Here is a 22,872-nt window from a genome sequence, read left to right on the forward strand (position 1 = left end):
AACTGACATGCTGGGAATATCTTACTTATGAAGACAATGCTCTAAGTACATAGAACTTGAAACCGCATTACCACATTTCAGCTATTTACTGGTCCGGCTGAAATGCATAAATGGGGCCTTATATTCATATATTTGAATTTACCTACCATTCTGCGTAAATTTTCTGTCTCAGAGATGTTCCCTGAAAGGTACAGAAAATCCTTCACGTAGGCCTTATAGTCTACTCTTCAAAACTTAAAAAATAAATCTCAGCTGCAGAAGCAGGCTTGCACAATGACTATAAAATTGAGGACGAAAAAGCGCAGGTTAAAGTGCATGTAAGTAACTAATATAAACTAAATAACTAAAGACATAGAACATGGGAAATAACCTTTTTAACAGTTATTAAACTTGAAATTGAAATGTTATATTTAGCTGCTGCTAGATTTACATGTCCGGAAGCTAGCCTAAGTATTTTCTTTTGGTGAATTATACATCAAGAACATATTCATGTGGAGATGTGTGTGCACATGTGTGTAAATATGGGTGTAGCTATATATAGATAGATATATATAGATACACACATACACACACACACTTAAAGGAGATAGAAAGATACAAGAAAATGGACATTTTCATACCAAAATACCCAGTGTTGGCCATTGTTTGAAACAGGAAGCATACTAGACAAGTTATTGACTTGTTCCTGCATAGCTATTTATATGCTCATAAATAGTTGAAAGGAAGCTTTTGAAGTGAATACTCCATCAAGTTAAATGTGTGTGGGCTTGCAGAACAAGACAAAGACCAAAAAAAAGAAAACAAAGCAAACTACCCCAAAACCCTTTCCCAAAATAGGGGAGAGGTGATCTAAAAGAATTTTGATTATGCAGAATACAGAGTTAAAGATATTTAAGACGTTCAGATTGAGACACTTCAGCTGGGTGGGGCAGGCAGGAGAAAAGCATGGAAATTGTCACAAACCCACTGTCCCGTTTCATTATGCAGCTGGTTATACAACTCTGTGACCTGCTTTGAGGATTTTGGGACGCACCACAAGGGAAAAACTGAAAAAGGGTCGTCTCATTAGAGCTCTTACTCCATCCTGTACAAAATTACATCTTTTCTTCCTTTAGAACTTCCTGGATTGTATTGGTTGTTATTGTTACCTGATGCTTTTACATTAGTATCTTAAAAGGTCAAAGGTGTAAACTTGAATATCCCCATTTGGTTTGGTAGTCAAGCTCGATACTTACACAGTCTTATTTTTGCGTTAATGTTCATTACAATCCCAGAAGGAGCTTTAATAGTTCCTTATCTCAAGAAGCATTCTAGTGCAGTCCTTCCTGTGGCCCAGAGGACTTTACTCTCTGAACTGATGAATCTAAACTCTGCTAGATTATTGCAGGCACCAGAGCACAGTGGTCTTATCTACTACTAGGTCCTTTCCATTAGAGACTGGATAGTCCGTTTCTCATGTGCGAGACTTGCACCTGTAGGGACTGAAGACAGAAGGGCAAGAAGCTTTGGGAGTCTCTCTGTATTCAATATAGTTTACCCTGTAAACTCCAAGGAGTTTATTTAATGTACATATAGTTTGTTTAGCTTAGTTTACAGGGTGGAAACTAGGGGAACAGTGGCACAAATGACCAGCCATCTGACAGGCAGAGCACCGGCAAGCACGGTAGTAGTTTGTGAACGGCCGATCTAACTCATTTCATTCTGGCGTGCCTTTGGCTGGTGCTCCTTGAAGCATTGGCAGCTTTCAGGCAGCTTAACATTAGTTTCCAAAAATATAAGCATTTCTCCAGGACTTCAAAGAGAAAGAATATGTGGGAAACTCTTTACAACTATGAAGCATTTTGCAGCATTACCAGGGTGCTGCAGAGCCACTGTAACTGAATTTTTATAACCTACTTTAAAAATGTATGGGCATTTTCTTCTTTTTTTAGAAAAAAGCATTAAGATTTGTCATGCTGTTATACGACTACTCAGTTCTCATTCATTTTTGTTAATAAGGAGCAACTGAAAGGCCAGTAAAAGCTGGGGGAGGGAAAGGGGAGGATGCTAAATTAGAATGAAAAGCTCGAAGGCGTTACTTTTAGGAGACATGAGGTACCTAGATGCGGCATACGCTCATGTTCAGCACCTAGCTGTGAGACCTCATGAGTACCCATGTTTTGCAGCCAACCTAGCAATAATTTTGGACATTCTGACCTTAAGCAAGAAGGAATAACGTGATGTTCTGCCTTTACTAAAGGCTTTATTCAGAGCATACCTAAAGCTTAACGTGACAGTTCATAATAAAGACAGAAAAAGCAACCAGACCTTCTCTTTCTCATTGCTGTGGAGAAGTAGCTTTGATAATACGCCTGCTGTAGTGATACCAGCCTGTTCCCCAATTGCTAGTTACAGGAACAGAGCTGCTAGGATGAGGAGCAGCAAAGGAAGAGGCTGGCTTAGTCATAAAGTGTTTGCATTCTTTGGGAGTCTTAGATGTGTTTTTGTCCCTGCTAAGTAGGCCGAGCAAAGCGCAGTGTCCCCTGAGCTTTCTGAATGCCTGCTGTAGTTGTGATGTGCCAAAAAGGCCAGGTTATGGATGGATGCAGCCCTGGAGAGTCTAAATTTAGTCTGCAGCTCCTCTGGTAATTTAGTTTTGACAACTCAAGAGAGAAAATCTCTCTGAGCATCTCAAAACAATACGATTCTCTTCGTTTCAGGTGAGTGTCATTTTGTCAGTTTTCGGTCTCAGGGTCTGACTTCCTGCAGGGGTGTTAACCTGAATATGAAATTTATAATCCATGGTTTTAATTGAAGGCAGAGTGCATTGCCTTTAGATGGGCATTAGACTTGAGAACATTTAATTCGATACGTGAGTGAAAAGTAATAGAGAAAAACTGAGTAGATTTCATGTAGTAGGATCCCGTGTGCAACACCCATAGGCTTGGGGAATAGGAGTTTCAAATGAATTCTGTACAGTAGCTGTTTCTTAGGAGTCACGCTATTTTTGTAATGAACACACAGTGGCTTCTTAAAAAGAATTCTGACTAAACAGCTTAGAACTGAATTTTCTTTACTAAGGCTGTTTTTCATCTATAGGGAACACCAAGTGAACGTGTTACAGGGTTTTTCACAAGTGTTTGGCTGCTACATGAGAGTATATTCAAAATAAGAGTCAGGCAGGAGACTATAGAGGGCTTGCACATGAATTAAAAAGAAACAACACAAAGTGTACAAGCTACATAAATTATGAGCAAGGAAGCTCGTAATGGTGAATGTATATAGAAAGGAAAACGCAGCCTGAAGTGAGGTGTAATTTTTGGCTTAGCTTATACTTGTGTGATTCTTCGAGATACAGAGTTCCCCCCCTCTCCTGCATTTGAAAATTCTCAGTAGAATTATAAACTTGCAAATTGTCTGGCCTCCAGTGCATACAGACCTTCTGTCTTTCAGGATTTGTATGCAAGGATCAAGGATTAAATGTGGGGTGTTTGTTGTTGGGTTTTTTTTTTGTCCCCCTTTTAATAAGCGCACGTGTTATAAAGCGAGCATGTGGCTTGGCATTTTCGAATTTTAGACTGTGCTGCTGTCTCTGCAGATGCCCTGGGTGTTGCCACGGGGAATTTTTCCTGTAGCTAGTACCGTATCTCAGTTGGCGTTCCTCCTGGGAAAATATAGTCCCCTTTTACGTACATTTTGTTTGGTACTCCGCTGCCGTGATCTCGGAGGAAGCCAGGCATTGTGACGATAGGGCAGATGTCGTTCTTTGTTTGACTTCGCGTTGCCTCTCCGGCTCGGGATTTGGGGGGGAGCCCCTCTGGGCTGTCGTCCCTTATGACTGGCACTGTGCAGGAAGGAAGGTCGTTCCCGGCTTGGGGAGGGCGTCTGAGGTGTTCTGCTTCCAGGGACAGCACGCTGGGGCTCAGCTCTGTTCGCAAGGTGGCCGTCGTGCCCCTGGCACCACCCGGCTGCAGCCCCTCAGTGGCAGCGGGGAGAGGGTGCCGGGTGCTCCTGCACACTGCAAAGATCTCGGAGCAGTGTGATCTCTCTCAGCAGGGCTGAGGTGATTGGAGAAGGTGGTACCAGCCAGGCAGAGGGATGGTGAGAAGGGCTTTTCTTCTCCATGTCATTTGTGTGTGTGTGTGTATATATATATATACACACACGTGTATATATATATATGTACATTCAAACAGGTTTATTCTGGGCCTTAGCTGCATAGGATTTGCTTTCTCGTGTCTCAGCAGGTATATTTTGTTCAATGCCTATATTAACCCATAACATGTCTATTACTAAAATCTGCCTTCCAGTACCTGAAGGGGGCCTACACGAAAGATGGGGAGGGACTCCTTGTCAGGGAGTGTAGCAATAGGATGAGGGGTAATGGCTTTAAACTGAAAAAGGGGAGATTTAGATTAGATACTAGGAAGAAATTCTTTACTGTGGGGGTGGTGGGGCACTGGAACAGGTTGGCCAGGGAAGTTGTGGATGCCCCATCCCTGAAGTGTTCAAGGCCAGGCTGGATGGGGCTTTGAGCAGCCTGGTCTAGTGGGAGGTGTCCCTGCCCATGGCAGGGGGTTGGAACTAGATGATCTTTAAGGTCCCTTCTAATCTAAACGATTCTATGAATCTATGACCCTGCTGGAGCATTTGGTATCAGCATGATTTCTGTACAACCTGGTGTGCCTGGTGCCTGCAAAGCTGAAGCATGTTTCAACATCAGTGGTTTGGAGTTTTTTCCAGTTTGCAGCCTTGCAAAGGCTGGGTCTCTGGAGCAATTTGGAAACATGATTAAAACGTGGCTTGATCCCATTTGCACCCTGTAACCAAGCCATGTTTCAGGGAACTGGCATGTTGTCCTGAGGTCATGCAACACAGAGAATGCTTAGTGTCAATGATTCTCTAATGTCTTCCATATGATGTTTAGGATTAGAGGGATACAATGGATGTTAATGATTTAGTTTAAGATAATTTCCAAAAACTTTCTGAGGAAGCATGCAAAGCAGTATCATGACATCTTCAGCTAATAATATTTTTTTTTTAGATGTCATTCATTAAGAATTCTGGAGGAATAGAAATTAAACAAGGTTTTTTACTGCTTCTTTAAATTATTATTTATTTACTCATAGCACTTAGTGAGTTACTTGATATCCCTCCTTTGGAAAGAGCTTGTTAGATTTTGTGTGCTGCTTTTTTTTTTTTTTTTTTAAGGCATGATGAGTTATGCAGCTATTTTAAGTTAAATGGGAATTGTGTTTTCTGAAGTTGTTCTGACCTTCCCGTTTAAAAATTAATGAATTCCAAAATAAATTATTGCTAAAAATTAAGTATTAAAAACTCTGCCATGTATAATTTATGAGCAGCTTAATGATTTACATATTTAAGAAAAAGAGAATACAAGTTAACATGGGGGAAACCTCCCTCCCATGTGCATTATTTAAAATGATCAGTGGATGTGCTGGACTGTGTCATACAAATGCCCCACCTGTGCGAAAAAGGACTTTCTGAAGCAGATGTCATTTAGACGCCTGTATCTCAGTGACCGTCGGTAAGGTTGGTAGGAGGTAGGTGGTTCTGTAGGCTGCTTTCTGCGGCAGCAGCGCTGCTTTGAGGAGCTCCCATCTGTATGCAGGCACTCACCCTGCCCTCATTGAGGCAGCTGTGCTCACGCAACTACCTGCAAGAGTACAGGGCTGCCCTCTGATCTGCATCCATTTTATTAAGCGCCTTCCCAAGGCTGTTGCTGGGAAGGGTGAAGCTCAGGACAGAGCTTCATTGATGCACAGCCTCATGAACGCTTGCTTCTCTACAACTAGGTGGGCAGTAAATTGACGCGGGCTTGACCATTCACCAGGAAATGGGCTGAAACCCCTTAAATCGGGTTGGTTTGTTTTTTGATTTTGTTTTTTTTTAATTGGAGAAATAGAATTGTGTTGACCTATATCCTAGGTCATATAGAGATGCTACTGGAAATGCAAATAGGGATTTGAAGACCGTGTTCTCCAATGGACCGCTCAACATGAATTGTGCTATTTCTTAAACGTACGGCTACATGTAACACAACTTTATGCTCACAGACATGCCCAGTTTAAAAAAAAAAAAACCAAAACAAACTTTCAGTGACACAACAGAACACCCATATTTGAAATCTAAATGAAAATCTATACTGCGATATCTAAGTCAAAAACCTATCTTAACATCACTCCCACGGAAGCAATTCGAGGAAGCCTGAGGTAAAAGGCAAGCCCTGAGTGCTGCTGTTCTGTAAACAATTATTACTAGCCTTTGAGGTTTGGGTTTTTTTACCCCTTTCTTATCAAAACTATTAGGTCACGCATGCTCCTTGCAAGTCACTGCCTTTTTTTTTTTTTTTTCCTGTTGTTGTTGTCCCAGCAACAGAAATGCCGGGTGTGTGCCGTTTCCCGTCAGTGTTAGCAACCGTCGCTCTAGCGAACCGAAGTGCTGATGACTAACACGCATATAAATCATCCTGCATTTTCCAAATGCGTCGTCAGGTCATTGCAGCTTTGGAGGGAATGAATAATTTGAGGGAAATCATATCTAATGTGACTGGATATATGGTTTTCAGATTACCTGAAAAAAAAATATTTCCTTAAAGCAAACAGCAAAAAAAAAAAAAATCTAATTGCAGAAAGAGATAAGGTCAGCCTTTTTCCGAAATGGGATTTTTCAAAACTAAGTATGTGAAAATGAAACTGAGGCCTGGTTAAAAGGTTTAAACTTTAATTGCATGCCATTTTAGAACAAAATTCTTACTAAGTGTTTAGAGCAAATTTCTAGTGTAGCACTTAGGTCCGAACCACAGCAAAAGGAGCTCAGAATTAAAATAAAGTAGCCCTACACACAGACAGGCCCTGTCTTTTCATGGGCCCTTTCTGTTCCCGTGTTGGCTGGTGTGGTTTTATGTGACTTTCTGGGATCTTGCTCCCATAAACTCTAGGGATGAACAGGGAGGGAGTGTCCTCTGGCATTTGCTGTGAAGGAGTGACCAGACTCCTCCTATAGGGGACAAATATTAACTTGGGCACACCTGAGCTTATATTATAGTATTTCTACTAAGTACTTTTTTTTTAGTATACTGAGTACTAAATATAGTATATATAAAGAGGTTAGTTTGCAAATAATATTTTCATTTTCCTTTATAAATATATAAACGTAAACACCCCAAATACCAAGGATCCAATCTTGCTCTCCAGCTGAAATCTAGGAGGCTTGTAGGAAAACAGGATTCTCTCATTTTTCATTGTTAACTCCTTTAATTTCCTTGTGCTTTGAATAGTCAGATGCCGAAGTACCTTTGATTATCAAGAAAATACTTGTCTGCTTTTTTGGATTCATCAGCCTCCAGATGGAAGAGGAGAAAGGAGGGAAACTGAAAATTTGTAATGTTGCAGAGTGCATGTGCTTCAGAGCAAAGTGTAAGTCAGTACGGACAGCCTGGGAAGGAAACATAGAAGCAGGGAAAGAAAAATATTGGGCAAAAACCAGAATGACTTCAGCATCGTTTACAGCAAGGGGGACTAGTGGAAGATTATCTACAGCTCTGAAAGTGCTGTAAAAAAGTTGTGATTTTATAAATCGGGTAGGAGCTCCTAGCTTGTGGCGAAACTCTTCAATTGTAATAGCTTTAAACACCCACCTTTTCAATTCTTGGTTTGTTCTTTTGTGTCTTAATTCTGCCCCAGCATCCCTTCCCCTCCTGGCAGCCACCTGGTGGCTGCAAGTCCCCTCGCTGGGGTTTGCCACCTGCTCTGCCCTGAGCCTGCTGCGGGAATCCCAGCAAACACCTGCAAAACTCTGTGATGCTGTGGGGCTCTTTCCGCCAGTTCATCAGGCCAAAAGCAGCTGCTGCTGGGGGTGCAATCCAGCTCAGCCCTGTTTGCTGGCTGGTTTTGGAGTCTGGCCTGTGAGTATCTCCTGTAGTTAATGGCTCAATGGATCAATATTCTAGATCAAAACACGGACAGAATTTTAGCCAGTGATTCTAAAATGCTTGTTAGCTAATGCAGGATAAGAGGGTTTTTAACGTTGATCCCTCTTCTGCAGTGCTGCCAGCTGTAGTTTTCATCTCATTTGAATAGATGTCAACTTATTTCTGTTTGTGTGTGTGTGTATGTGCATGTTTATGCATATAAAAATTTTTTGGTCATAGACAGATTTGAGAGCGCCATTCTGGACAGGTAGTATGTGTGCAACTCCTGTATAGTGTTGTTAAGTTTTTTAGGTTGGGGTTTTTTTTTTTGGTATTCAGGGTGAGAGTTATTGCAAAAGACGTAGGGAATTTTTTAAAATCTTAAACAAAATATAGTGGCATAAAAATCCTTTTGTTCATGTAAATTATGCAAGGGGTATGTCATAAGTCAGGATGTCGTTATCTCTATTGCCACTCTTTCTACGTTGTGTTAAAAATATTCCTTTCCCATGCACCCACATTGAAGCACCGGTTGTATAGTAAATCGAATAGGCCTAAAGTGCTGTCCAGTACGCAGAGGACCACGTGTCTGTCTGCTGTGGCTGTGAGGTAAAGGCATCGCAGCCTCGCATGACTTAGGTAGGGGGGCTCTTTCTGCAGGAAACCTCAGTGATGGGCAGTCTAGAAAGCAGCATCCCCATTCTGCTGCTATGATGTTTAGCATCAAATGCAATGGGATAGCGACAAGCTTTAGGGGGTAAAATTTTAAATGATAAATAAATACCCGTATAATATTAAATTTGTACCTAACATCAATGTCCAAAATCAGGTGGTCCCACTTGACTGTAATGATATTTATTTTTACTTTCTCTTGTTGCTGTTGTAGGCAGCTCTCTGCCTTTTGGGAGTCGAGAAGAGTTTTCTCTTTGTCGTCTACAGTGTTCAGTTCAGTCTACGTTTGTTTGCATGTTGCCTCTGTACTTCAGGAAGGAGGATTTTAATGAATTGTGTTTGCCGATGTAATAAAATCCTCCTGTGGGGGAAAAACAGCCCAGCAGCCGGCTTTGGTGTCATATCAGAGACCAGGTTCCTGCTGCCATGTGGCTGGAGTCCAGTGTTTTCTGCCCTGGAGTGTGGTGCAGACCCAGGACCACCTCCTGGCTGGCAAAAGCGCAGAAACAACTGCCAGCACGATGGGAAGGAAACACAAGGAAATACCGTAACTAGAGTATTAAACCTAGCAAGGCTCTGTCTAAAGGCGTGTAGAAGGAATTTGCATTACCAGCAGAAGGAGAAAAATCTCATGTGAACACTTTGGGTTTCTAGTTTTCTAAAAGGATCTAGATGAAAGGTTGCGCAGTGCATTTTCAAGGCCTCCAGGCAATTACTTAGATATCAGAGTAAAGCTTATAATTGGGGGGGAGGATGAAAGGACAGAGTTAGGAACAAATTCAATTTATAACATGAAGTGATTGCATAATAATCCTTTTTACATGAAATGTAATAGTAATAAATGTAGTCGAGCCATGAATTATCTGTATATCCATGCTTTTAATTGTAATGTCACTTTTCTGTTGCCAGATATTTACCGGTTCTCTTGCTAAGGATGAGTTTTGAATAACTAATTGTGTTTATATAGCTTTCTATAAGAAGATGCAAATTTGTCATCTGATGTTTGTAACTTGCCAGAAGGCTCCTTTTCCTTTAGGGAATATTTTACTTTGATTCATAATCATATCAAAACCATTGCAAACAGCTAAGCACAAGGTGTCCTTGGAAAATCAGATTTTTTATTTTTATTTTTTTTTCCAAAAGTTTTCCCCCACAAAGCTAGGCAATGTGAAGGGATTTTTTTTTTGTTTTAAGTGGCAGTGGTTTTCAGCACTTAAAGCTTGATCTTGCTAAGTCCCTTAGCAAAACTCCTATCAGTATTTTGGGAAGCTTTTTTGGACTCCACTCTTAAACTCTGCATCTCTTTTGGGGAAGTTATGAGCTTCATAAGATGGTTGAGTGGATAGAGAGAATGAGAACTCTTTCATGCGTAAAGTGGGTCCTGTCAAAACACACGCATACCCATGCAGAAAATGTCTTAAAGTTTAAGTTATTGTTGCCCCTCCCGTAAAACTGGGCAAGCCAGGTGTCTGCTTTGTTAATCTGGTTTCTGTATGAGCACTCGGCAGAATTATTTTTTGATAAAAATCACTGTCATTGATACAGAGATGAACTTTTAGGTGACATCTGGGCTCTTGTTTGTCAAAACTGATCTCCACTAAATGCACATAAGTCTTTTTTGTGGAAGTGAAATTGAACTTGTCAGGAGGAATCGGGCGATCACTTCCCTGCCCTGTACCTCAGGCTCAGGGGCTGCAGGCTCCACAGCCCTCTGCTCCAGAAATGGCCTTCACTGAATCTTTGCTGAGTGCAAAGCATTTTTTTAGGAAACTCTCTTCTGAAGAACTGAAATTGGTTTCCCTCTGATTTCCTAAAACACTTTCAGCTTTAATTTCCAAACATTTGAATGTGTCAACAATAAAGACTTATTTTGCAAATGACAATGACATGGTGATGTTGTAGGAGGAAGCTCCCTGCATACAGGAAACGCGCCCTGTTAGCTCTACTCAGTACGGAGTTAAGATTTTTTTCCATATACTCGCAGCTCTGTGCTGGACTAGTTATACACCCACAGAGGCACACAACCCCCCACCTACTAATATGAAGTTCAGGTTGCCCTCAAAGTTGAGCTTAGAAACCTTATTGTTTTGAGTGAGAGCTAAAGCTGCTATCCCCTCTTCTGGAATCGATGGGTGGACTGGACTACGCTAAACTCTGATTATTTAAATGCTTTTCTCAGGAGACGAAAGATGTTTGTTTTAGAGGGGTGGGAACTGGCTAATATGTTTTAACAAGCTGGAGCTTTACGATTTTTTTTTTTTTTTTTTTTAAATCTTGGTTTGATATAATTTTAAATGATTGCCTTGCACTTGATTGGCATTCGGCTACAAGTGCTGGAAGAAAGAAGACCTTGGCTTGGTTGAATTCAGGGGACTGTGAGGATTGAGGGAGCTTATTAAGAGACTTCCATTTTGACTGTGATCTTCTCACTGTGTGGACAGTCCTACTGTGTGTAGGGACTCCAAAAACATTGGTTTTAAATAGACGCAAGATTTACTTTGCATTAGTCATGGTGGTTCTTCAGATGCTACACAACAGTGCGTCGTGCATCCAGACTGAATGGAAAAAACCCACATTAGGGTGTCACACTGTTCAATGTACGTTAGACAAGTAGATCTTGGGTGCACAGCATTAGGTTGAATTACAGCTGGGACTCATTCAGCATGGTGGCTTTCTGCTCATGCTTTCTGCTAATGACATTAAACGCCATTTGGTTTTAGCTGGGTGCATCTGGATTAACGTCAATGCATTCTCTTGTTGTAGGAGCAGCTTACTGCCAGTTCATGGACATGTTGTTCCCAGGGTGCATTAGCTTGAAGAAAGTAAAGTTTCAAGCAAAGCTGGAGCATGAATACATTCACAACTTCAAACTTCTGCAAGCATCGTTTAAAAGAATGAATGTGGATAAGGTAGGCATTCCGTATTTGTATTTCAATCACTACAGGTTTCAAAAATTGTATAAACTGGGTGAGGTCAATAAGTAGGGGAAATATCAAAATACTTGAAGTCCACTTTTTCAACTTTTGTACTGAGAGATGGAGTACAAGTTGTATGTGAAGACTTCCTCTTGACCTTTGGTTATCTGAAAATGGTATTTAGTCATGAAGGAAGAAATTTGGCGTGCTCCATTTAGGTACAAAGTGAAAATTGAGTCCGTGTGTCTGCTGAGGAATTCTGCAGCCTAACTCATTGCGTCTTAATATCAGAGACCCTTTTGATAAAATACCATGTGTTGGAAATTCCTTACTGTCGGTGAACCTTAATTTTAGATAGTAAAATTACTGGTGACCTGAATTTCCAACCAACTAACTTGGAAATATGCCGTTCTTACAAGTATTCCATGTTTCTTGTCTAAAATGGAGTTTTAGGAACTTAAAGTATTCAAGAGCTGGAATAATTTATCCAATCATTGGATGGGCTGGCCAGCACATGTGGTCTTGTAAAGTTAAGAATGGAGTTAGAAAATGGCTTGTTCAGGCATAAGGTACTGGTATATGCTTGAATGTGTGGGTTTGACGGGCTTACCAGTAGAAATTACTGTCTTGATAAAAATGAATAATGAGAGTTGTCATACTTTTGTTTTACGCAGATGTACTACCTGTATATTCTTTTACAGTTCTGCTCTGACTTTCAGTGTTGCCTTATTCTAAAATTTAAATAGTCTTAATAAAGAGTCCTGTAAGACTTTTTTAAAGCAGTGGAAAACCCTCATTATTTCCTGAAATGTTGTGGATGTTTCTATTTACAGTGTAACTTGTTAGCGAAACATTGGAAAGTTAACGTTGTCAATTTTTCTGGAGGGAGCAAACTTGCTGTACTTTCTCAATGCAGAATTAAGATATGAAAGGAACAAACTGAAAGGACGTGCAAAAGGCTATGTTAATCCTTGTAGGAGTATCATAGACTCATAAAATGCTGCACAATTGTCTTAAGCTTGAAGAAATGAAAATTGCAATGGCTTTAGGTACCCTTTTTCCATCTGAAAATTGAATGCATTCAGGAGGCATTAAGACCCATTTAACTTGGCTGTTTAATCAGCTGCACGAATTAAGCAAGGCAGGGCAGCTCTCCTTCTGCAGCGTTCCCTTCGTAGTCCCTGTCTGCCCACAGCTTCTGGGAAGCTTGAGCCTCCTGCAGAAAAATGTTGAACCATCTCCTTACACTCCCATATTGGCCCAAGGCACCTTTTGGAGGCTTCATTTCTGTGAAAAATTTTGCAGGATAAAGATATGGAGACACCCTCGTAGCCTTTTTACTAAAACCTTACAGGCATTTTAGCCAACTTCTGCATGTCCCTAAACTGTTCTATGTATAGCAATATATGGAAGGGAAAAAAATTACAAGGTTTAAAACCTCAGGGTTAGTTCATATGATGAACATGTACTACCAAAGTGTAAGTTGGTTTTGAACTTCGGCATGTCTTGGAAAAGCTGCTGTTTTTTTGGTTTTTGTTTTTTTTTTTTTTGTAGTTCAAACAGTAGAACAGAGAGCAAGAAACTCCCGTCTGGACCTTTTGAAGAATTGTCCATTTTTAGCATGTCCGTTAAAACCAGAAATCCCTAGTTGGTTGAACACAGTGTTACTCCCAGAGCAGCTTCATTCATCATGGCTGTCACTGCAATAAGAAGGGAGTAAGTCTGTGGAAGAGCAGTTATAAAGGCTGACATACACCCACTGTACCGCCACTTCAAAGGCTGGGTCTTTGTTTTATTTCGGTTTATTTCTTAAGAGCACTTCCAAATCTGCCATAATTTCCTTTCTTTTAGGAAGAAAACAATGGCGGAGGAATATATGCTGATATAATCAGTAGATTTCTTTCAAATAAGCGTGTATATTAATTTTATGTTTAAAAACAGCAATGATATATTATTGGAACCTTTTATTCTACCTTTCAGGTAATTCCCGTGGAAAAACTGGTCAAAGGGCGCTTCCAAGACAACTTAGATTTCATTCAATGGTTTAAGAAGTTCTTTGATGCTAACTATGATGGGAAGGAGTATGATCCTGTGGAAGCTCGACAAGGCCAAGACGCTCTTCCCCCACCAGATCCTGGTGAACAAATCTTCAACCTGCCCAAAAAGTCTCACCACGCAAACTCTCCGACTGCAGGTATTTTGCGTCTTCAAGAATTCCATTTCTGCCTCTGAAGAGGATTAGAAACTGTGATCCATTTTACATAAATACTAGTTAAAAATTATTTCCTCATGTGCGTGGGCCATTCGTTTTGCCTTGTCATAGGCTTAGCATCTGAAATGGCAGAAGTTAATTTCTTGTGGTGCATTCTAGTTTGACCCAGCCCTATCAGGCATAGGGTCTCCCCCACTGAACCCTTGATGTAAATTATGTGGATTCTAGTGATGTCTGATGGTGGAGACAAAGGCATTTAACCTTCTTGTCAAATGTGATGTGTATAAGCGTATTCGAGAACATTAAACGAAGCGTGTTTCACACCTCCAGCCTTACAGGAAATTGCTAGCACAGGCTGATTTCTTTTTTATTAATTTTTATGGGGAGTGAAATGTTTCCAGATCTTAAGAGCTGACCAGAAGGAAAAAATCAATTGATTTGTGGTTTTAGATGTGCTTATTGTTCAGGTACATGAGTCCTCTTAAGTGAGAACATACAACTATGGCTCTTTCTCAAACTTGCTCTCCTAACTTTTTATTTTGTGTTTATACTGAATTTTGCTGGGACAGATTTAATTTTCTTCATAGGAGATTGTATGGTGCTGTGTTTCGGATTTGTGATGAAAACACTGTTGATGACACAGGGATGTTTTAGTTATTGCTGAACAGTGCTTGCACAGCGTCAAGGCCTTTCTTGTTTCTCAGGCTGCCTTGCTAGTGAATAGGCTGAGGGTGCACGAGAAGTTGGGAGGGGACACAGCTGGGACAGCTGACCCCAACTGACCAAAGGGATATTCCACACAACAAAACTACGGTGAAGAAGGAGAAAGGGGGGGAAGTTTGGAGTCATGGTGTTTGTCTTCCCAAGTAACTGTTACAAGTGGTGGAGCCCTGCTTTCCTGGAGATGGCCGAACACCTGCCTGCCGATGGGAACTAGTGAATTAATTCCTTGTTTTGCTTTGCTTGTGTGCATGGCTTTTGCATTACACACTCAACCATCTTTATCTCAAGCCATGAGTTTTCTCACTTTTGTCCTTCTGATTCTCTCCCCCATCCTGCCAGCGTTGGGGAGCGAGCAAGCGGCTCTGTGGGGCTCAGCTGCCCACTGGGGTTAAACCCCAACGGTGTTCCTGGAACAGGCCAAAGGACTAAGCCTGGTCTTTGGTGTTTGTGTAATATGGGCACGACTGGTCACTAAGCAGATGCCATTCTTTGAGAGTTAAGTGAACAGGGCAGCAGCTGACATTTACAAAAATAATCACTAAACAAGTATTAACTGGGGTTGGCTGCCTGTACGTGTACAGGTGTTTGCATACAGAAACACATATGCACACACAATTCCTTTATTGTTCTGTCCTGCCTTTGCTTTATTCATGCTAACCCAGTCCTCAAATAATCATTAATTTTCAGTTGGCTCAGTTCTGTGACCTGTCTTCTCATGAGCTCAGATAGGCACTAGCGCTGGCAAAGGGAAGGGGCAGGTATGAGGCACCCTCCATTTTAGACTGGCTTATGCTCTGGAATCATACCCAGATTTCAGAGTTCTGTTCTGATCACTTCTGACGTCAAAGTGGGGCATACTTGGCCAGCTGCCTTCAGCTCATTAGTGCTTCCAGGAAATTGAGCACGTAATAGCAGGCTAGTGCTGCTCTGGGCTTTTAAAGCTTGTTTACGTCTTTGTTTTGCACCATCTTGTGTCTAAACTTTTCCATTTCGGGGCCTGGTATGCTTTAATTTCCTATGTGATATCTTGCACTCCGTTTGAACACAAAAAAACCCCAAGTGCTAGTATCATGGTGTTATCCAATTGAGAAATAGGAAAAGACAATTTTATTAAACACAGACTTTACCATGCTTGTTAGTTCTCCTTGCAGAAGGTCTGTTTGTACCGAAGTCACAAATGTGCCATCCAAATTAAAGTTGTGGGGGTGGCAATCCCAGAGAAATAGAATAGCTACTGGAGTGGAACCAGCGAGCCGATATGGAGGATAATGTAGCGATCTCGTGTTGTGTTGCTGGTTGTGTGGAGCACATGCCCCGTGCCTCCTCAGCCCTTGTATGGAATAGGATAACTGAGAGATAATGTCATGAACTTTGGTAAGATTCTGTGGCTATGGACGTTAGCTTTTTCATGGAAAGCTTCCTTCATTATTAACTTATATAAATTCAGAAGTATGACAGGCAGGACACTAGTTTAATTTTTGTTGAGCAGGGGGGGTGTGTAGCCATTATGTGGTGCTAGGTGAGTGAAAGTTGTAGCTTGTATTGCTGCCTGCCTTTTAGAACAGCACTCTTTCATTTAGCTGTCAGTCCTTCTTAGGCCTGTTCAATTTCTGGGTGAGCATGTTTTCATTTCACTGATGCGCTGTGCCTTTGTGCCTCACCTCACCATGTCATGTACCCCAATTGCGTGAAAGGATGGGAGCCCTTACGGGGGGGCCTGTTGGTAGAGGACACTGTGGGAGGAGTGCCATATGCCTCTGCAAGCTTGTGTGTGCCTCATCTCCTGCCGTTTGGGAGTAAATTGGGATGATGTGGAAGCAAGTCCTGGGTAGCTGGGGAAATTGCCGTGAAGGATGTGCCTCTGTACCTCTGTTGTGTGTGTGTGTCTGTGCATGCTCATGTTCGCTTAACTGGAAATGAAGGAGTATTCATTACAGTTGTTACAGGAATCACATGTGAGTAAAAGAAGGTTAGCCATTTATACTAAAAAGGCAAGAAAGATAGCCTCACGAGTTCTCCCGGGGCACGTTAAGAATTCCCCACCCCATCTGGAGTTTCGTCTTCCTTGATGATACAAGCACAAAGAGGGAATACGTGCCCATGAGTAAGTGCAACATCAGGTGGCATAGTTTAAACTGCTATCTGTAACTTTTATGTTGACTATTTTGTTGTTTTTCATTCTCGGGTCTTCAGTGAAATGGCTGAGGTTTTGGGTACGGCTTTACTTCCACTGACTTTGTTGTGGGAGCAGTAAATGTTGTGGGCTGCCTGATGCAATAACCTCTTACACCAATGCATCAAGCATTTGCCAGCATCTGTAGCAGTTTACCACAGTAGCTTACCTCTTTTTTTGTACATTTTCTTTTTTTCGATGTCACTTTTAAGTTGTGTGATTTGCTCTACATTAACACTGAAGCTTTGAAATTTTAGTACTGTCTTGTTTCAGTTCATTAATTGAACAAAAAGAAACAATAGTGAGAGAAAATAAAGAATCCAGAAGATCTTTCAACATAATCCAAAAGTTTTTAAACAGTGTGCAGCGAACATACGTAAATGCATGCGCTTACTGTTTAGTGGTAGGAGCAAGTGGGCATGGGAGTACGCGTATCTTTTTGTTCTGACAGACCTTTAAATATGCCTATTCTGAATTGATCAAATATATAAATTTCTAAAGAAATAACTTATTCAGCTATTAGCAATTTCATATGTGTTTCAGATGATTCCTGTTGTTCTACAGAATAACTCTTATCATAGAATCTTCATGGTTAGAAAAGACCTTTGAGATCATCGAGTCCAACCATACACACACACACACACACACAAAAAAAAAAAAAACCCAAACAAAAAACCAAACCAAAACAAACAAAAAAACCCCCCAAAAAAACCCAACCTACAATCTCTGCCACTAGAGCATGCCCTGAAGTGCCAAATCTAGACGTTTCTTAAATACCTCTAGGGATGGTGACTCAAGCCCAGTGCCCTCTGCGAGAGTTTTGGTTTTGAGTGATTTAGGAGGTGCTGATCTCTTTAATTATTCATAACTACTTTATAACACTCTGTTCTAACTCTGTATTTTTAGAGGTAGACTAAGATGTGTCTTTCAATTAACAAGAAAGGGGTCAAATCCCTAAAGCCTGCTCTGAAAGCTTACCCAAAAAAGGTAGCTGCCATGAGTTGGAATTATTTTTGGTATTTTAATCTGACACTAAAGCTTGACAAGACACATGGCATCAGGGAGCTGCTTTCCATACCTATACATGCGTATTTACCTATATTGAGTGTGGCCTTTATTTCGTTTTTAAAAACGCTTTTAAAACAAACCGGAACTTGAGAAATCTGAAAATGCACGGGGGTTTGTGTTAACCGGAGAGAGCAGTCCAACAGCCATGGCCATACCCCTCCCAAAGGCGATCCGACGGGGGAGTCGGCGCAGGTCAAGGATAATGCAGCTCGGAAATGGAAGCGTAAATAGGTCCCTACAACTAATCTGCTGTGCCACCCTTGCATCGCCTCGTCCCTTCCTTAAGAGGCAGAGCCGATTTGTTGCCGAGCTGATGGCTGTACGGAGGGCGAATGGTTTCGGTAACGCATGTAAAAGGCTCCTTCTAGCAATAGTAGGAGCAGCAAGGATTTGCCAGGTAAATGCAGCTCCCTGCTGGGGGAAGAAGTATGTTTTCATCCTTGGAGGAGTGGAGCCAGCAGCACAGACCACCACTGCAGGCTCCCTGCCAACAGCACCACAGCTGCTTTTAGAGAGAACGCCATCTGCCAGCCCTGAGCCGCCTTTCCATCTCCTCCAGCCCCCGCTCTTCTCTAATGCAGTGGTAAACAGCCTACAGATGTAGAGTCAAAATCATGGTAAGGGATTAAAATACTAGGGCACCGTTGTTTGTGCCAGTTCTAATGCTCTCCGTGGAAAATCGCAGGGGGGAAAAAAAGAAGCTTCATCTGATCAAATTGAAAATGGTGATCAGGTTGTCGGGATTTTAGCTTAGTGTCTTATGTAAGTATTCCCGTGTGTCGGAGCAAATCTCCGCAGAGCACTGCTTTGTGTATGGGTGTGGGGTGTCAAAAATACACGGGTAAAAGGAAGCTTAATAAAATTAATTATTTACATATAAGCTAAAAATGTGAGAGGTTCTTAGATATGAAGGCTGTTAGGCACTTTAGTTTGAAATATTCAGTGAGAGCAGGGATGACTAAAGCAGAGCTGGAAAATACTGGAGGATCACATGAGGGCTAAAAATACTCACGCTATGACAGGGAAAATAACCAGGGCAGAATGAACTGTTTGTACACGAGTGCTTTATATATAATGTGCATGCCATCAAAGAGCCAATTATGCAAGAAAAATACCGATTTTCTTTAGGGAAATGGTATATCCTACTGTGGCAGATGTGCTGTAAATTAATTTTGAGGGATAAAAATATTCAACAAACCAGTCTTTATTTTAGCAGCCACTGATACGATTAAGACTCCTGAGGGACTAGAGAACCCCTTCCAATGCTGCTTTTTTTTCTTTGCTTTCCACCAAAACGTGCCACCTCTTTCCCCAGGTGGCAGGCAGTTGGGACTGGCCATGGCAACCTCTGCTCCGGGACGACGTGGCAGAGCCGGGAGATGGGAAGAGCTGTGGGGTGATAAACCGAAAATGCTTTAGTGCCTAGTTCATACGAGGCCAAGGAATTGTACTAGCCGACGGGAACAGCATGTGCAGTGACAGCGCTGGCCTGGGAGGTGGAGAGGAAAGTGGCTCAGCCTTAATAGAGGCACACACCCCCTCTGCCAGCATGAGGAGAGTTTAATTTTTAAACCCACTGAGCCCAAGAATTTAGACCACAAAGTAACGCTGCTTGAAGTGCAGGAGCCAAGGCCTTTTTTCTTTTTTCTTTTTTTTTTTTTTAATAGAAAGACAACTGTGTTTGAAAAACCAGTGGTGAAAATTGCTGTCTTAATTTTTGGTGTATTATGGGTGTGGTTTGAATGCCCGTCTTGCTTAAATTTTGCACGATCTTTTCTATTTCAATATGCTTTTCTTCATATGCTTTCTTTCACATTTAAGTTTTGAGACTGCTTTTTCCGTATAGCTAACGTGTTGGATGTTATGAAATGCAGTTTTTTAAGAGCATTTTAAACTTTATTTTTCTGTTGAGCCTATGTGGGGTGGTTTCATCCATTGAAGATGGATGTTTGCATTCTTGACGATGTTTCTAGAGAAAATAGGGGTCTCAGCCGAGAAAAATTAATAGTTGCTGTTAAAATGTTGGTTATTATAAATCTAAAGAAAAGTCTTCATTTATGATGGGGGGGAAAGCTGGGGTTAGTTGCCATCTATTAAAGATGAACTGAGGGAGTAGTGCCATCAAGAAAACTTCTTCATCTGACAAGTAGCCCCCATTGTATGTTCTTGCTTGGATCGCTCTGTTGAAATTTGTAAAAGATGCTTCAGTTTCAAGTATTTGTACACCCTTCTCTGCCCGCTGTCTGGCAGTGATGATCAGCATAGAGCTCATCGTCTGATGAGTCTGATCAATTCAGAGCTCATCAGACTGTACCGTAGCCAGCAGCAGGAGCACAATGGGAGGTATGAGGAGCATATATGGAGCAGCTGAGTGGACAGAGGGGTCCTGCCACCCCAGGGAAGTTGGTACCACAAAATAATTAGGCGTCTGCACCGCAGCGTGTTGGCGTGCTGAAAGTCAAGTCGGATTTTGTCTGAGGTCGCTTCATTCCCATTAAGCATCATTTGCCATCAGTTATGCCATGAAGTGTCCCCAAATCGAGCAGTTTCTAAGCATCCCGGTGTAGCAGCAACGATAAGCATGTGTGAATATTAATTCATCTGCTGTTCTCACTCATTTGTTCTAATTGGCTGAAGAGTTTTTCTTTAGCTCCTGAAGAAATTGCTAGCTCTGTGGGTTTGTTTTTTTTTTTTTTTTTTTTTTTGCATGAGTCAGGAATATTCACTTTATGAAGTCCTTTCATTTGACTGAAGATATACTGCGAGTGATTCTCAAATTCCACTGAAGCAGTGGTGGTGAGGGCTCAGCCAAGTCTCGTGCTTGCTCAGGGCTTCCATTGCTCTCCACGCCGTCCTCACGCACGTCCACATTGTATTCATGCACGTGTTTCCTTGGAATTTTACATAAATATTTAACAGCATACTAATTACTCATATAGCTTCAAGGAAGAAGATTTCTCTCTAAACATTTAATAGGTCTCTTGTCTGCAAGACTGTGCTTGTGATATAAAGGGACCTGGAATTCACAGCCTAGCTTTGTTGTACCCAAAACCCACGCAGTGCCAACATCCACTGTTTTAAATTTCAGCAATGTACCTCTGTTTGTAAAACAGATGTCTTTAGCAGAAAGAACAGTAAAGCTGAAACTTGGGGGTGTGGAGGGGTGGGGGAGAAGGGGGAGAGGGATATATTTAATTACAATGGACTGACCAGTAATTGTTTCTGGAGCACCACAGATAGAAAACTGTAATGCATTTCAAAGATGATTCATCTAACTTATTTCAGTACGAGAACAAAATAATTTGTCTTTCAACTGTAAACTTATTTTTTCCCATCTCTGCTGGTGTTATATGGGCAGGTACAAAAAAAATTATCCAGGTGCTAATGGAAGCAGCTGCGATACAGTTTAAAAAAAAATTCCAATTGGACCCTGCACTGACCTAAAATCAGAGCATGCTGTGATAGATGTTCTCACAGAACAGTGGAGATGGGAAGGAACCTCTGAGATTGTCCAGTCCCACCCCTCTTCTCCAAGCAGGATCACCTAGAGCTGGTTGCCCAGGACCACATCCAGTCAGGTTTTGTGTATCTCCAAGGACGGATATGCTGCAATCTCTCTGGGCAACTTGTTCCAATATTTGATCACCCTCACAGTGAAGAAGGTTTTCCTTATGCTTAAATGGAAGTTCTTGTATTTCAATTTGTGCCCATTGCCTCTTGTCCTTTGGGTACCAATGAAAAGAGCCCGTCTCGGTCATCTTTGCACACCCTTTGGGCATGGATAAGATCCCCCTGAAGCTTCTCTTCTCCAGGCTGAACAGTCCCATCTCTCTTGTCCTTTCTTCATATGTGAGGTGCTCCAGTCCCTCAGTCATCTTCATGGCCCTTTGTTGGACTCTTTCCAGTATGCCCATGTCTCTTGTACTGGGGAGCCCCGAACTGGGGCCAGCATTCCAGATGTGCTTCACTAGTGCTGAGCAGAGGAAGAGGACGATCACCTCCGTTGACCTGTTGGCAATGCTTTGCCCAATGCAACCCAGGAGGCTACTGGCCGTCCTTGCTTGCAAGGGTGCATTGCTGGCTCATACTCAACTTGGTGTCCACCAGGACTCCCAAGTCCTTTTGTACCACACTGCTTTCCAGACCATTGGCCACTAGCACGTACTGGGTCATGGGGCTGTTCCTCTCCAGGTGCAGGGCTCTGCACTGCTTTTTGGAATTGACAGTAAGCTTGAAAAGGAGTTGGTAATGGGTAACACTTATGTCACAGTTTACAATGCTGTTTTCTCAGTGGTCAGTAAAAAGAGCTGGTTATCAGATATTTTGTATGTAAAATATTTGTATAAATTTTTTGTGCTTTCTCAGAATGTGTGAATGGGTTATATATAAATATTTTCATAGAAGATATGACGTTGGACATAATTTAAACTTCTTGGATTATACAGTCCCTCTGCGCAATGCACTTGCACTAATTGACTGCAAAGCCATTGTGGTGCTCAACAACAAAGTCGTTAAGTCTACCAAGATCTTTCATCTCCACTTAGGTATCTGGCCATCTCAAGTACTTTGCACTACTCCACCAACCCACATCCTTTCATTCTTTTATGAAATTAAGCTTCTGTTAGAAATGAGAGGTTTACCTCTGAGCTTATTCTAAAACTGATGTTTCAGAATAGATGTGCAGTAAAGCTTTTTTTTTTTTTTTTTTCCTCCAGGAAATTTTAAATTAGAAATCCCTAGGCATTCTCTGTTGCAATTAAGTTCTATCCAGCTGTCGCTGATACCGTCTGAAATGCTCAGGTTATTTAGCTGGTTTTTATCTGTGTCACTGAAATTGGAATATCGTGTTCATTTAAGAGCTGATCCTGAGCAGCGGAGCAAAAGTCGATTTCTTTTGATTTGTCTGGACCTTAGTAACACTTTGCTGTAGAAATTCAAAAGGCTTTGTTGGTTTCAAAGGAGGGCAGAATATAATGCAGTGTATCGGTGCTATCCCCAGCCCTCTCTGTCTGCAGACGGCGGTGATGTGTCTTGCTCAGCTGCAAATTAGAGAGAATACCTGGGGATTAAATGTTTGTGCCAGCTCTGCCCTTAACTCTCTCTGCAGGTTAAAAAGAGGTGTGCACTTAATGATTTGGCTTTCTGTGATCAGTAACCTGATCTACAAAGAACCAGTTTGCTTTGCAGGGCTGTTGAG

The 22,872-nt window shown here is 41.6% G+C and overlaps 1 protein-coding gene across 4 annotated transcripts in view; it reads left to right on the forward strand.

Moving 5' to 3' along the window:
* The window catches only part of MAPRE2 (microtubule associated protein RP/EB family member 2), a 104,299-nt gene that overhangs the window by 65,852 nt on the left and 15,575 nt on the right, over positions 1-22,872 (forward strand). For all 4 annotated transcript variants that reach the window (XM_063326833.1, XM_063326832.1, XM_063326831.1 and 1 more), the window contains 2 exons: positions 11,348-11,493; positions 13,480-13,693. In XM_063326833.1, coding sequence (XP_063182903.1) covers positions 11,348-11,493; positions 13,480-13,693 — 360 coding nt within the window. The remainder of the gene's footprint in view (positions 1-11,347; positions 11,494-13,479; positions 13,694-22,872) is intronic.

This window comes from Chroicocephalus ridibundus, chromosome 2, assembly GCF_963924245.1.
Source record: "Chroicocephalus ridibundus chromosome 2, bChrRid1.1, whole genome shotgun sequence".
Lineage (NCBI taxonomy): Eukaryota > Metazoa > Chordata > Aves > Charadriiformes > Laridae > Chroicocephalus > Chroicocephalus ridibundus.